Source organism: Solanum stenotomum, chromosome 10 (assembly GCF_019186545.1).
Source record: "Solanum stenotomum isolate F172 chromosome 10, ASM1918654v1, whole genome shotgun sequence".
NCBI classification, from domain to species: domain Eukaryota; kingdom Viridiplantae; phylum Streptophyta; class Magnoliopsida; order Solanales; family Solanaceae; genus Solanum; species Solanum stenotomum.
The window spans coordinates 2,833,818-2,847,656 of NC_064291.1; the positions used below are offsets into that span (position 1 = coordinate 2,833,818).

A 13,839-nucleotide genomic window follows, 5' to 3' on the forward strand; every position below is an offset into this window, starting at 1 on the left:
TTACATTAATTAAGTACAATTCTTTCTCCACGAGTATTACTGGAGCATCTGCTCGGATTAATGACCACGTTCTACCATAGGTATTAAGATCCCCGTTTTGGCAAATTAATAAAAAAGAAAATTTAAGACCGTCCAGCATGTTTTTCAAGCACAATACTTTAGTGAAAGTGTTATATACCTCATGCTTATGCAAGAATGAAAATTAGTCTATAAGTAGGGTTATCAACTTCAAAGCTCTTAAAACTCTTTTTTACTTCTAACTGCACTATTAATGTGATAATCTCTACAATTAATTGACATTACCAGAGAATTGGGGGTTTGATCATTAGGAACAATAATATAGGATTACCCTTAAATTCTGCCGTTTTCCCTTAATCTTTGCTAAACCCAACTCTAATTGTGAGTTAATCTCGACGTTAGGAACACTCATGATGTAACTCAACCCAATCTCATAAGGTTCAAGTCTAAATCTTACTTTCGAGTTTCATTGATCGAAAAAAACCCCTTAATTTTAAGTTTTGAAGAATCTCAATCTTGATTATGTTCATCCTAATATTCTCATTCTATCCAGCGAGTGCTTATAACTATAAAATTCCCTGATACATAGTAGGGTTGAAGCTTATATAGTTAGAGTGTAAAAGCGTTAAAATCCCCAAAACATCGCACCAACACGGAATATTCCGTGATGCTTTAATCCTTGTGTGTCACTGTAACCCTCAGCTTTGCATGCAAAACTATTCTTGTTTCACCACGTCACAGTATATTTCTTCTTCTTGTTGAGGTTGTCTTCTTTACTTTGGCCACCATTGCCTCAGCACTGGTCTTCTTCCCAACCAACAACCTGTTTTCATCAAACATTTGGTTCATGCTTTCCATCCTTCAGCGTATTGTGTTTTTTAAAAAAAAAAAAAACATCCAACACTTTTTGATGGTGTCCAACATGTTCTCAATGTACCAGTTTTTTAGAAAAGTTTGTGTTGTATGTTCTTTTTAGTTATCGACACGATTTGATGAATTATTTATGGTCTCTGTATGGATATGCGTGCATGTAAATTATTCAACAAAAAAAAAATCTCGTTTTGGAAGATTTCATATGTTCATGTGTAACTCAATGTTGTATAGGACTTGTGAGACTCGTATCTTGTGTCTCTGCTAGTATTAGAGGAAACTCAGATTATAAAGATTTCACTGGAGATGTATGGATGACTTTCTTTATGTCTGGTATGATCTCTTAAGTAAAATAAGCCTATCTCGTTTTATTCTGATTAAATGTGATATTTTTTGGTTTACCAGCTTCAACAATTCCGACAGAAGAAAGACGGTAAAGGTGGTAAATCAAGTAAAGCCAGTAGATCTGCTGGTGATGCTACACCAGATCTTGTTGATGTGACGGCAAAATCAGACCAAGTTCCTGATGGAGAAAAACCACTTCAGAGAGGTGATGGTACTCCTCCTTCCTCGGAGTCTCTCACCAAAAAACATGCCGAAACTCCTCTTGATGAGTCGAACAATGTTGACACAGTTGAAATAACACCAGCCAGTGGCAAGCTGGTAAAAGAGGATGCTGGGGAACTTGAAGCTGCATTGAATTCAGATTCTGGTGATCAGGTTATTGTTGATTCATCTTCAATTTCTGAACATGCTAATGCCAAAATGGTAAATGAGGATGTAAAGGATGATCATTTGGAAGCTCCAGGAATTATTGCTTCTGATGTGTCCACTATAAGTTCTGCAACAGATGTGCCTGTTGAATTTTCATCTTATTCCGGTGCTGATGAAGCAGTTGCTCACCAAGTAGAAGTGGAAAGGCTGCATGTGCAGGAGCAGGTAACAGATGTAGGTTGTGCCTTCTCTCTTGACATCCATGCCCTTGGCATGTCATCTATCCAATTGTACATATTTGCCTATAATGAAAGTCTCATTGTTGCTGGGTAGGGACAATGCAGGAATCACATAATGCAGGTTCGAAGAAAGGTGATTCAAGCAGTGAGGTAGAGATTGAAGGAGACAAGAAGCTTCCTTTGAACGAACCAAGTGAGACTTCTATTAGCCAGACCGCCACTCTAGTGGGAGATGAGGGCAAGGAAGAGATAAAAGCCGAAGACATTCAACTCAGCGAGCCAAACAATGTTCCATCAACTGTTTTAGCAACTCAGAATGCTGAAATAGCTGAGGACAGGGGTAGGCAACTAAATACTGTTTACTCTTTATCTGAAATGGATGAACTCTCTTTAATAAGTTCTCAAATGGTAGGTCATCAGATGGAAGATGCAGTTTCTGGTTCACGCATGGAAGAAAAACTAGCTTCTGAGGTTCAAATTTCTGACTCCAGCAATATTGTTTCTGAGAATTCTGCGGAGAATAAGATGGTGAACATCTCATCTAGGTCAGATGCAAGTTATATTAGCTTGTGTCAGCTGGCGGAGGTGGTCAGAGACCTTAATGAAGATGACTTTAAGTTCTTGCTCACGTGCAGAGACTCAGCTCCAAATGCACCTTCTCTAAAACTTTTTGACGTTTTTGAGAAGCTCAAAGAACAGCTATACCTTGCAAGTCTTGCAAAAGATGTATCTTGTTTGCAGCTATCTGAAGAGTCAGAAATTCAGATGGAACTCAGCCGTCAACATCATAAGTTGACTGATCTAATATCTGCGGCCAAAGCTTCATCGTCTGAACTTGGAGAGAAGAATGATGTCCTCGCTGATCAGCTTGCACAATCAAGATCTGAATTTCAATTGATTGTATCTGAAAGGGATGACCTCCAAAAGCAGCTTCGCATTTCTAAAAGTGAGGTTGGAGAATTTTCTGATAGAATAAATGAGTTGCAGACTAAATTGGAAATATCACTTGGTGAAAATGCAAGTTTGTCTTCAGAGATGGTCGACTGCCGGAATTTGGTAGCAACTTTACAGGTTCGAAATGAGAGCTTAATAGGAAGCCTTAATTTGTTGTCTGAAGAGAATAAAAAGCTTTTGGAGGAGAAGGAGAATCTTGTTCTTGAGAATAAGAAATTGGGAACAGATCTAGCACAGTCTAAAGCGTTGTTCGGATCATTGCAGTTGGATAATGAAGATTTATCGCAGAACTTCACTTCTTTGAGTGAGGAGAAAATGAAACTTCACGGAGAGAAGGAACACCTAGTCAGTGAGAACGAGAATCTGTTTGCTCAATTGTCGGACTACAAAAATGTTGTCGAAGCTCTTCAGGTTGAGAACAAGAACATAAATGAGAGTTTGATATCTGTAACTGAAGCAAAGAGCCAGCTTCAAGAGGAGAATAAGTCTTTGCTCAGTGAAACTGAGAAACTAGGATCAGAGTTTTTGGAGTCTAAGTCTCTAATTGAAGCTCTGCAGACGGAAGTGGCTGAAGCAAAGGGGCACTTGACCTCGGTGATGGAAGAGAGAAATGTGCTTGAGGAGCAGAAGAAGTGTCTTCTCAGTGAAACTGAGAAACAGTCATTTCAGTTGGCAGAATACAAGAACTCGTGCAATAAGGTGGAATATGACCTGAAAGACGCAAGTCTGCGTATTGAACATCTGACTGAGGAGAACATGCATTTGAAGAGAAGATTGGAGTTGTCTGAAACGATGAAAACAGAGTCACCTAAACAAAGTAGCTTTGCATATCAATCTAAGGAAGAAGCTGGGCATCAACTTGAAGGTTCTTGCCACTCTAACTTTGCACCAGAAAATCTAATTGATGATGATGGTTCAAATTGGTTTGGAGTTATGAATAGACACATGGAGGAGGCAGATAGAGTACTTGAAAAGCTTGATAATGCAATTGAAGAGGTGCACTCTCAGTTAATTTCTATGAGTAGGTCGTCTGGTAAAGCTGTTTCACCTGGTGTGTCAAAACTTATTCAAGCTTTTGAGTCAAAAGACCATGATGACGAGCACCAACCAGAGGAGTTCCAGTCGTCTGAAAATCGAACAGATGCAGATCCTTATGTGCTGATTCAAGGGCTAACAAAAACATTAAGGGCGTTGCTGAAAGATTTGGTGCTGGCAGCTGGCAATGGCTACCAATTTCTCGAAGGAGAGAAGAGTAGTAAAACAGCCACTGAGGTTGCTGCTGAAGAACTGAGGGCCAAATGCGAGTCTCTGAATGAATACATTGACATTTTGGGAGGAGCAAACATTGAGCTAATGGTTTTCAATGAAAGTTTAGGGGGATGTTTCTGGAATGCTAAAAAAAGGGAGGGAGAGCTTATGGTCCTTAATGAAGCTTTGCACAAGCAAGAAGTCGCTACAAAAGCTGAGAACAGTCGGTTAAGGGAGAATCTTAGTAGCATTCAGGAAAAACTTCCTATTTTGCAGAACCAGCTGGGTGAAATGCGTGAAAGCTGCAAAGAAATGGGCTCTTGCATCTCTAATCAGGTAGAAGGTCTTTACAAGGAAGTTTCTGACAGAGGATTAATACTCCAAGAAGAATGGAACTCTACAATTGATCAGATTTTTCAGACACTGCGGAGGCTAGATTTATCTGTTGAGTCCGTTGGCTCCTCTTTGCCTTCAAGAGTAGACCATGATCCAGGGTGCATAAACTTAAGTAGTCATACTGCTGCATCTATTGATGCTGCTATCAATGTGATTGAGGCATTGCAGGGTCAAGTTGAAGCTGCTCGCCATGAGTCAATGTTGAGTACCTCCCGTGAAGCCAACGAGAAGTTAGACTTTTTGCAAGTTGAAAATGAAAAGTCTGTCAGTCTTTTATATAAGATTTATGGTAACCTCAAGAAACTTGTGACTGAAATGCCAGGGAATCTACAAGAAGATGAAGTTGACGATCCCAAGAAATCTGTAGATCTTTCTCATCCTGGTGCTTTTGATTCCCTACTGGAGCAGTTGCAAAGGTTTCTTGATGAAAAAACACAAGTTGAGTCTGCAAATGAAAAGCTGAAATCTGAGTTGACTGCCAGGACAAAAGATTTTGAAGAACTGAGCAAAAGATCCCTTGGATCAGATTCTATTTTAAGGGTGGTTCAAGTGGTTGAGGGAGTCATTTCTCTAGATAGCTTTGAAATCAACATTAATGAGCCAGTATCATGTCTAGAGTCCCTGACCTCTCTCCTTGTTCAGAAATATAAAGGGGCAACTGAAGATGTGAGGTTGTCCAGGGAGGAATGTGCTTCCAAGGAAGCACAAGTGATTGATTTGCAAGGACAAATGGATCACTTGAGCTCATTACTTGTTCAATGTGAAAATGAAGTTGTAGTCCTTAGGGAAAGTTTGAAGAGAGTTGAGGAGGATGTTGTATCTATTGGTTCTCAATATCAAGAGAAAGTTACTGAATTTGAACAGTCTGAGCAACGGGTGTCATCTCTAAGAGAGAAGCTTGGCATAGCAGTAACCAAAGGCAAAGGTCTGATTGTGCAGCGTGACAGTCTTAAACAGTCTCTTGCAGACACATCTTCTGAACTGCAGAAATGCTCTGAGGAGTTACAGTTGAAAGATGCAAGGCTTCAGGAAGTAGAAATGAAACTCAAGACCTATTCGGAGGCAGGTGAGCGCACGGAAGCTTTGGAATCTGAGCTCTCGTACATTCGCAACTCTGCTACTGCACTAAGGGAGACATTCTATCTCAAAGACGCCATTCTTCAGAAAATAGAGGAGATTTTAGAAGATTTGGAGCTTCCGGATCATTTCCATTCAAAGGATATCATTGATAAAGTTGATTGGTTGGCGAAGTCAGTTGCTGGGAACTCTTTACCTTTGACTGATTGGGATCACAAGAGCACTATTGGAGGATCATACTCTGATGCAGGATATGCCCTTGGTGATGGATGGAAAGAGGCATCACAGCCAAACATGGGTTCTTCCGAAGACCTTAAAATAAGATTTGAGGAGCTCCAGGGCAAGTTTTATGGGTTGGCAGAACAAAATGAGATGCTTGAACAATCCTTGATGGAAAGAAACAACCTTGTTCAGAAATGGGAAGAGATTTTGGACAGGATAGACATGCCTTCACACTTAAGATCTCTGGAGCCAGAAGATCGGATTGGTTGGTTAGTGCTTGCTGTTTCAGAAGCTGAAAACCAGTACAACTCACTCCAACAAAAGTATGATAATTCTGAATCATTATTTGCATCAACGAGTGCTGAACTTGAAGAGTCAAATAGAAAAATATCTGAGCTTGAAAATGCATATCAATTGATTGTCAGTGAGAAAGAGTTACTTTTGAAGAGTTTGGAGTCTCTGAACTTTGATTTCGAGGAAATGTCAAGGAAGGCTGCCCAATCCGAAACGAGTAATGATGACTTGCAGAGCAGAGTAGGTGACTTGCAGAAGAAACTGAATGAAATGCTTGGAGCAGAGGAGCGTATTCATCATCTTGAAGGTGAAATAAGAAGATTGGAAGATGTGATCAAAGATTTCCTTTGGACTTCTGAAGCAGATGATGTGTTATTTAGCTCTGGTAGCACTGAATCTTTGGAGCAGCTAATAAGGAAGCTTATAGATAAGTATACCACACTTTCTTTGGGGAAACCTACTGAGTCTGATACAACTCCTCTTGAGCATGTTGGTAAAGGGGCTGATCTCTCTCATGAAGAAAAGAGAGAAAGTAATGTCAGTTGCGATGAAGATGCAGATGGAGGTGCCCTCAACAGAAAATTGGAGGATGCTTTAAGCGACTTGTTGTCATTGAAGGAGGAAAAGGAGAGTATTGCGTTGAAAAATCAATCATTGGTTCGTGAACTGGAAGAATTGGGTATCAGAAATAAAGAACTGCAACATCTACTCAATCAAGAGGAACAGAAGTCATCTTCTTTAAGAGAAAAATTGAATGTTGCAGTTAGGAAAGGTAAGTCATTGGTGCAGCATCGGGACAGCCTGAAGCAATCAATTGAAGAACTGAATGGTGAAGTTGAGCGCTTAAAGTCCGAGATCAGATTGCAGGAAAATGCTATTTCAGACTATGAAGGAAGGATAAAAGATTTATCTGTATACCCTGAGAGGATAAAGACAATAGAATCTGAGTGTTCAATCCTGAGAGATCAGTTGGAAGAAAAAGAGTACACCTTGAGCATGATTTTGTGTACCCTGGATGAAGTTAATGTTGGCTCTAACATCGATAATCCAGTTGAGAAGCTAAAAAGAGTTGGGCAATTATGCCATGATTTGCAATCAGCTCTTGCATCTTCTGAACATGAAACAAAGAAATCTAAAAGAGCAGCTGAGCTACTTCTTGCCGAGTTAAATGAGGTGCAAGAAAGAAATGATGGCCTCCAAGAGGAGCTAGCAAAGTCTCTGAGTGAACTCTCTGGACTGTCCAAGCAAAAAGAATCTGCTGAAGTTGCTAAACATGAAGCTCTTGCACGTTTAGAAAAGTTATCTTCCGTTCACTCAGAAGAAAGAAAGAGCCAATTAGCTGAAATTACGATGCTAAAATCTGGTGTGGATCAGCTAGGGAAGGATCTCTATGTTGTTGACCGTTTGCTCACTGATGTTTTATCCAAGGATTTGGAGACTATGCACCATCTTGGTTCTAGTATGAAAGTTTGCCAAGAACCAACTGATCAAAATCACTTTCCTCTACTTGTGGCTGATTCAAGTGGCCTTACCTTTGCGGAACCAGAAAACAAGGTACCGTAGTTTTATGTCATTTCATGTTACTTTTCTTAATGCTTATAAATATCTTTGGGTTGTGAACTTCCAATTCTATCATCTTCGTAGTGTTTTGTGAAAACGGTGACAGGATCATCAAGAAAACAGATTACTTTTTTCTTCTGCCCTTTTGCTCTACGGCTGATTTTTTTCTGCTTGGGTTGTGGAGTTGACTTGAATTTTTTTCATAGTCATTTCTATGTTTTTTAGTTTTTCTTTGCATTTTATGAGTTCCCAATCAGTCCTTCACAAAAAAAGAAAAATCCTTTTCAAAAAGATATCCCAATCAGCCTTTTAACCTAGTTTATTCAATGATGTGGCATCTAATAATCAAGAACTTTGATGATCTTATTAAGGTTGATAAAGGTAGATTTCCTCTTGATGTTGATTCTGGGGTGGGAATGATATACATTGTAGGACATGCTTCAATATTTGAAAATTGCTGAGGTAGTTGCTTTTCAACTTCTCAAAATAAAAACAAGGTAGTTGATTTTCAGAAAGTCTGGTGGAGGAAAGAGGATTTTTTTTCTTCTTTGGGGGGAGGGGAGCAGGAAATTCATTTTTTTCATGTCGCACGAAATTTGTTTATCTCTCCTGCAATTGATTTACCATATGTCAGGGAAAATTACCAGACATATTTTAGTAAATCCTGTTAGTGTCAAACCTGTTGAAATACACTGTACCAGTTCTCATTGGTTCTTTACTAGATTAGGACTAGGAATTTTTCAGTGTAATTGTCTCTTGACGTAAATTTTTTTGAGTTCCCTTCCTATCTTGTAATAGTCAAATGACCGCTCTCTATTACATGCTTCCTGCTTCCATTCGGCTGCTTTCTTTTGTCTTTTAGTTACTTCTGCCTTGAATTGCTGTTTACATTGTTTGAGTTGAATTACTGTTTACATAAAATTGAAATTTGCTACTGCATTTTTCATCCTCATCTGCCATTTTCAAAAGATACGTTAGTCTCGGATCTTTTCCAACTTTTTGTGTCAAACAATTTGTCAGTTTACTGCCCTTTCTAATCTGAAATTCATTTATGACAATTCCATTCTATAGATTCTCCCAGAATTTCTGAGATGGAGAATTGAAAGGACCATTAAAGTAAGAATGTTTGTGTACTTGCTGCAGGTTTTTGGGNAGGAGACCCTCAGCTCAAGAACAACAAATCTAAGAGACAGGAAAAATATATAAACAACATACCAGCCAAAANTAGCCCGTACAACCTCCTCGGACCTAACGCACCTACAGTATCCAAAATCCCGAAGTCTTTCAGAGTGTGCCAAATCACCCAACACAATGTCAGTTTACTGCCCTTTCTAATCTGAAAATCATTTAGGACAATTCCATTCTATAGATTCTCCCAGAAATTCTGAGATGGAGAATTGAAAGGACCATTAAAGTAAGAATGTTTGTGTACTTGCTGCAGGTTTTTGGGAAAGAAATTGGTTCTATCAACCAAAAGTTAAACAGGCACTCACATTTATTGCATGAAGAAGCTGCTCGTTTATCTGAAATATTAAAAACCATACATGAAGAAATATCCCACGACAAGCAGCACTCAAATTCATTGAAGACAGACCTGATGCGGTTAGAATCTATTCAAAAGGAGAAAGATGCAGAATTGCTTATGGTGCAAAGATACAATGCTATGCTTTATGAAGCTTGTACCACTTTGGTCATGGAAATTGAAAGCAGAAAATCCCAATTGGTTGGAAGCAGCTTAGCTTCTGGGGCTCCCAAAATCAATTCTGTGTATCAAAGTTTAGCTGAAGGACATGATTTGGCTGAGATGACTGACCGGTTTACTGAGGAAGGTATTAGGTCAGTAATAGAGAAATTATTCATGGCTGTGAAAGATATTATGAGTGTGCAAAATGATATCACTGAATTTGGTCAAAGGGATATGAAAGCTGCTATAGCAAGTCTGCAGAAAGAACTTCAGGACAAAGATGTTCAGAGAGAGAAAATATGTGCAGAACTTGTTAGTCAGATTAAGGAAGCTGAATCTATTTCAAAGAGTTATTTACAAGAGCTTCAGATAGCAAAATCTCAGATGGATGATTTACACAGGAAGGTGAAACTGATGGAGAAGGAACAAGATTCTCTGACACACAGGATAAAAGAACTGCAAGATCAGGAATCTAACTCTGCTGACTTACAGTTAAGAGTTAAATCACTTGAAGACATGCTAGAGGCAAAGGAACAAGGTGATTTTATCGAAGTTTTGAACTTAAAATCTTTTTGTTGTTATTAGCTTTTATCTGAACTCTAACTTGGTAGAAGTTATATTTCGTATTACAATAGAAAACGAAGCACTGATGCAAGCACTTGAGGAGGAGGAGGCCCAAATGGAAGACAAAACAAACAAGATTGAGGAAATGGAGAGACTCTTGCTTCAAAAAAATAAAGATATGGAGAACCTTGAAGTTTCCCGTGGAAAGACCATGAAGAAGCTTTCTGTTACAGTAAGCAAATTTGATGAACTTCATCAACTATCTGAAAGCCTTCTGTCTGAGGTTGAGAATCTTCAGTCACAATTACAAGAGCGAGATACAGAGATTTCTTTCTTGAGGCAAGAAGTTACAAGATGCACTAATGATGCAATAGCTTCTGCTCAGATGAGTAGCAAAAGAGATAGTGATGAAATCCATGACTTTTTGGCATGGGTAGACAAGATGATTTCTCGAGTCCAGGCTCATGATATGGATTATGATGATGCAAAAGTTAACCAGATTCATGATTATAAAGAAATGTTAGAGAAACAGGTGGTGGCTGTAATATCTGAGGTGGAGGACCTGCGTGCACTGGCACAGACAAGAGATTTGATGTTGAAAGTAGAGAAAGATAAAGTAGAACAGCTGGTGAGGAAAGAAGAATTTCTTGAGAACTCTTTGCGTGACAAGGAATCTCAATTAACCATGCTTCGAGGTGCTAGTGGCATGGGGCAACTAGCAAATTCTTCATCAGAGATTATAGAGATAGAGCCAATGGTATGTCATTTCATTTATTTAGTTCTATTCATTAAATTTTATTTGTTGTTTCCATCATGGTGCCTCGACTGCTTTATCATTGATAATGTTACATATCAGCCAATTGAAGTGTAGCATATTGAGATATTTATTTGCTTTCTGCATATTTTGTTTTCCAAAATTTAAATATGCTTAATTGCTGATCCACTTTTTTTCATGTAGTACAACAATAACATCATACCCAATGTAGTCCCATCAAGTGGGGTCTAGAGAAGTACAGTGTACACAGACCTTACCCCTACCTTAAGGATAGAAAAATTGTTTTCAATAGACCCTCGACTTAAGGAAAAATAGTTCAAAGCAGTCCCAAAAACCAAAAAGGAGTAACGGAAGTACAAGAAACAATAGATAATCATAAAAACAACCAATAGCAACAAAACAAAAACTATAACAAAACAATATGATAATTGTGGTACAAGAAACAACAGGTAGTTACAGAAATCGAAGGCCAAGAAATTACAAGATCAATACTACAACTACTAATATGAATGGACTCTGCCAATGATCCTTCATAGTAACTAAACAGACTACCATCATCCACCTTAGTTGGAAGAACATGTGAAGGATGCACATTATCAAAAAAAAAAAGAACATGTGAAGGATGTACGCTAATAAATGAATTTCTGAGGACACATATAGAGTCTGCCCATCATTCTGTTCAAAGTATATGTACTTTGTGCCGATGTCGCTAAAGTTTGAGTTCTGAAGAAAAACACTAGAACTGCCTCCTACTTAAAAGAAAAATAGGATCACCAAGCTATAGACCTGTAGTAAGACTAAGAGTGTACTTGGTATACAAAACCTAGTTTGAATTGGAATATGACAATTACATGCTATGGATTTGCACTGAAAGTTCTTTGTATCTTATCTCTGAAATATCCTCATGTTCCTGGGGCTATACTTCTTGGCATTACTTCCTTCTGAATTTCAATGCAGGCCAACAAAAGGGTAGTGCCTGGAACTGTTGCATCTCAAGTTCGCAGTTTGCGAAAAACTAATAATGACCAAGTAGCTGTTGCTATAGATGTGGATCCTGATAGTGGGAAACTAGATGATGAAGATGATGATAAGGGTAATGACTTCCTATTGCTAGTTTATTTTGAATCTTTATGATTGTTAAGCATGTTTACTGTATTCTATTGTCTTGTTTCCCGGTCATATGTTGTGAGTAGAGTCCAATGTTTATAATAATGTCAAATGGTTTGAGATTGAGCTTCCTTTCACTGTGATTGTGGATGTGGTTTTGTTAGGGATGTAACATAGTGCATGAAGGTTTTCAAACATATATTGCCGATAACATTTTTTTGCTCTTATATAACCTCGATAGTTTCAACCCTAAAAAACTAACCTCGATGGTTTCACTTCTTTCTCTAACCTTGTGGGGTTTCATGCCTTGTCAATTTTGTCTTTTTTCTTTTCCTTTTTTTTTTTTTGTTTTTGGTTTATACTCATTCTTGCTGTGTGGTAGATTCTGTTTTTGTGGTGATATATAATCTTAGAAAGGCATTATGGTTTTAAGAGAACACTTCAATGGTTGGTTAGGAAATATAAGAGTCCTTTCTTCCCTCTTTACTTTGTTTTTTCTTCGGGGTGGTAGGGCACAGGGTATAGGAAGAGGAAGGGTATTTGATTCTTTTTACATCTGTATATGAGGTCATATTTTGAGCTAGGTATGCAGTTGTGGAGTTTTCTGTTAATGACATGTTTTGTGTCTTGGCTACATTCATTTACGCAGTCTTCTTGTCTTCTTCTCCTTATGGTTTGGTTTGTATTCACATGTTTGAACTGCTGATAACACCTTTCTTTCCTCTCAGCTCATGGTTTCAAGTCAATGACGACATCAAGAATCGTCCCACGGTTTACAAGACCCATAACCGACATGATAGATGGTCTATGGTACAAATTTCATCTCCTGCTTTCATTTTTGTATGCATCTGAAATGTTGTTATCTAACTAAAACAATATTGTGTTTGAAACACTACTAGGGTATCCTGTGATCGGACACTAATGCGGCAGCCTGTTCTACGGCTTAGTGTGATCATCTATTGGGTTGTGTTGCATGCTCTTCTTGCGACATTTGTAGTATGAGAGCAGAACAGGTCAGATTTTTTTTTGTCGTCTCCCCTCTCGTTATCTGCTCTACTTTGATCCAAGTACTGAATTTCCTTACATATTTCTTCTTTCTGTATGCAGAGAATTAAGTTACCTAAATGAATTGATGATAAGATCCTAATTGTTTTATCTGTGATACACACACTTGAACTGTTGATCCTTCCTCCATATTTGTAAGAGAATGGATTTTCAGGAATCTTGGAATGCCTTGTTTAATTATTCTCTTCATCGTACACATGAATTTTGAATGTTTCACAGGTCTTTATTTCTTATTGAGTAATGAAATACAGTTTTGCTGATTGTCTCCGTATTCTGCAGGTCTGTTGTCTGATTTTCTCACTGTGATTAATTGTGGAGTCACGGGCAAGATATGGCTGTCTTCACAATCTTCTGTAAATCATCCAAGTTAGTTTTGACTAGATTGTGGTTGATCACTTCATTATTTTGCTCGACCAAGGAATTCGTGATTTGTTCTGTTTTTTTGTGAAATCACGTTCTTGGTTGCACACTCATATATAGGCAAAATCTAAATATGATATTTCATAGCAGTAGGGAACTGGGCACATTGATGGGAAATTAGTTTAGTGAAGATCACAGTCAAAAGATGTGTAAATTTTTTAATAGTACCCATTTGTTACTGATTCTCAATAAGAAATGTGTAAGTGGTACTTGTACTACCACATTGCTTTTTGTCTATTAAATTTTGGGGTTTAGGTGTAGCCACATACACATAAAAATGTGAAATTATGGTTGATCTACTTTTTTTTTCTCTTGTGGTTATATTTTACATTTATTAAAATGTTCATGTGAATGGTCATTCTGTTTAGTTGTTTAACATATTCAAAACTTACTTCAAAATCCAATGCCTTTTGTTTAAATAAATTATGCATACAACAACATACATACCTTGTGAAATTTCACAAGTGGGGTTTGGAGAATGTAAGTAGATTTTATTACTACCTCATGGAGGTAGACAGGTTATTTTCAAAAGACCTTCGGGCTCAAGTGCAACTAAAAACTAAATTATGCATACGTAGTTGAATTAAAAAGAAAAGACAAGACGCATCACTATATTCATTATTGTAAAGAAG

General features: G+C 38.0%; 1 protein-coding gene across 6 annotated transcripts; it reads left to right on the forward strand.

Moving 5' to 3' along the window:
- Positions 1-1,422: 1,422 nt before the first annotated feature.
- On the forward strand, positions 1,423-13,506 carry LOC125842604 (trans-Golgi network-localized SYP41-interacting protein 1). 6 transcript variants are annotated; one of them, XM_049521902.1, is made up of 9 exons: positions 1,423-1,840; positions 1,936-2,181; positions 2,254-7,586; positions 9,034-9,814; positions 9,912-10,597; positions 11,573-11,708; positions 12,451-12,532; positions 12,622-12,735; positions 13,067-13,506. In XM_049521902.1, exons 1-8 carry the CDS (start codon positions 1,654-1,656, stop codon positions 12,722-12,724), a joined length of 7,554 nt encoding a protein of 2,517 aa, XP_049377859.1. In that variant the 5' UTR covers positions 1,423-1,653; the 3' UTR covers positions 12,725-12,735; positions 13,067-13,506. The 6 variants fall into 6 exon arrangements, with proteins under 6 accessions (XP_049377859.1, XP_049377860.1, XP_049377862.1 ...); XM_049521903.1 differs by having other exon boundaries at positions 1,423-1,836; positions 1,947-2,181; XM_049521905.1 differs by having other exon boundaries at positions 1,423-1,827; positions 1,947-2,181.
- Positions 13,507-13,839: the final 333 nt, after the last annotated feature.

Excerpts from the sequence above, each read along its gene's own strand:
- LOC125842604 (XM_049521902.1), top strand. The coding sequence starts at position 1,654 with ATGGTAAATGAGGATGTAAAGGATGATCATTTGGAAGCTCCAGGAATT. Across the intron at positions 7,587-9,033 it reads TTGCGGAACCAGAAAACAAG|GTTTTTGGGAAAGAAATTGG; the intron begins GTACCGTAGTTT and ends TACTTGCTGCAG. Across the intron at positions 12,533-12,621 it reads GACATGATAGATGGTCTATG|GGTATCCTGTGATCGGACAC; the intron begins GTACAAATTTCA and ends AAACACTACTAG.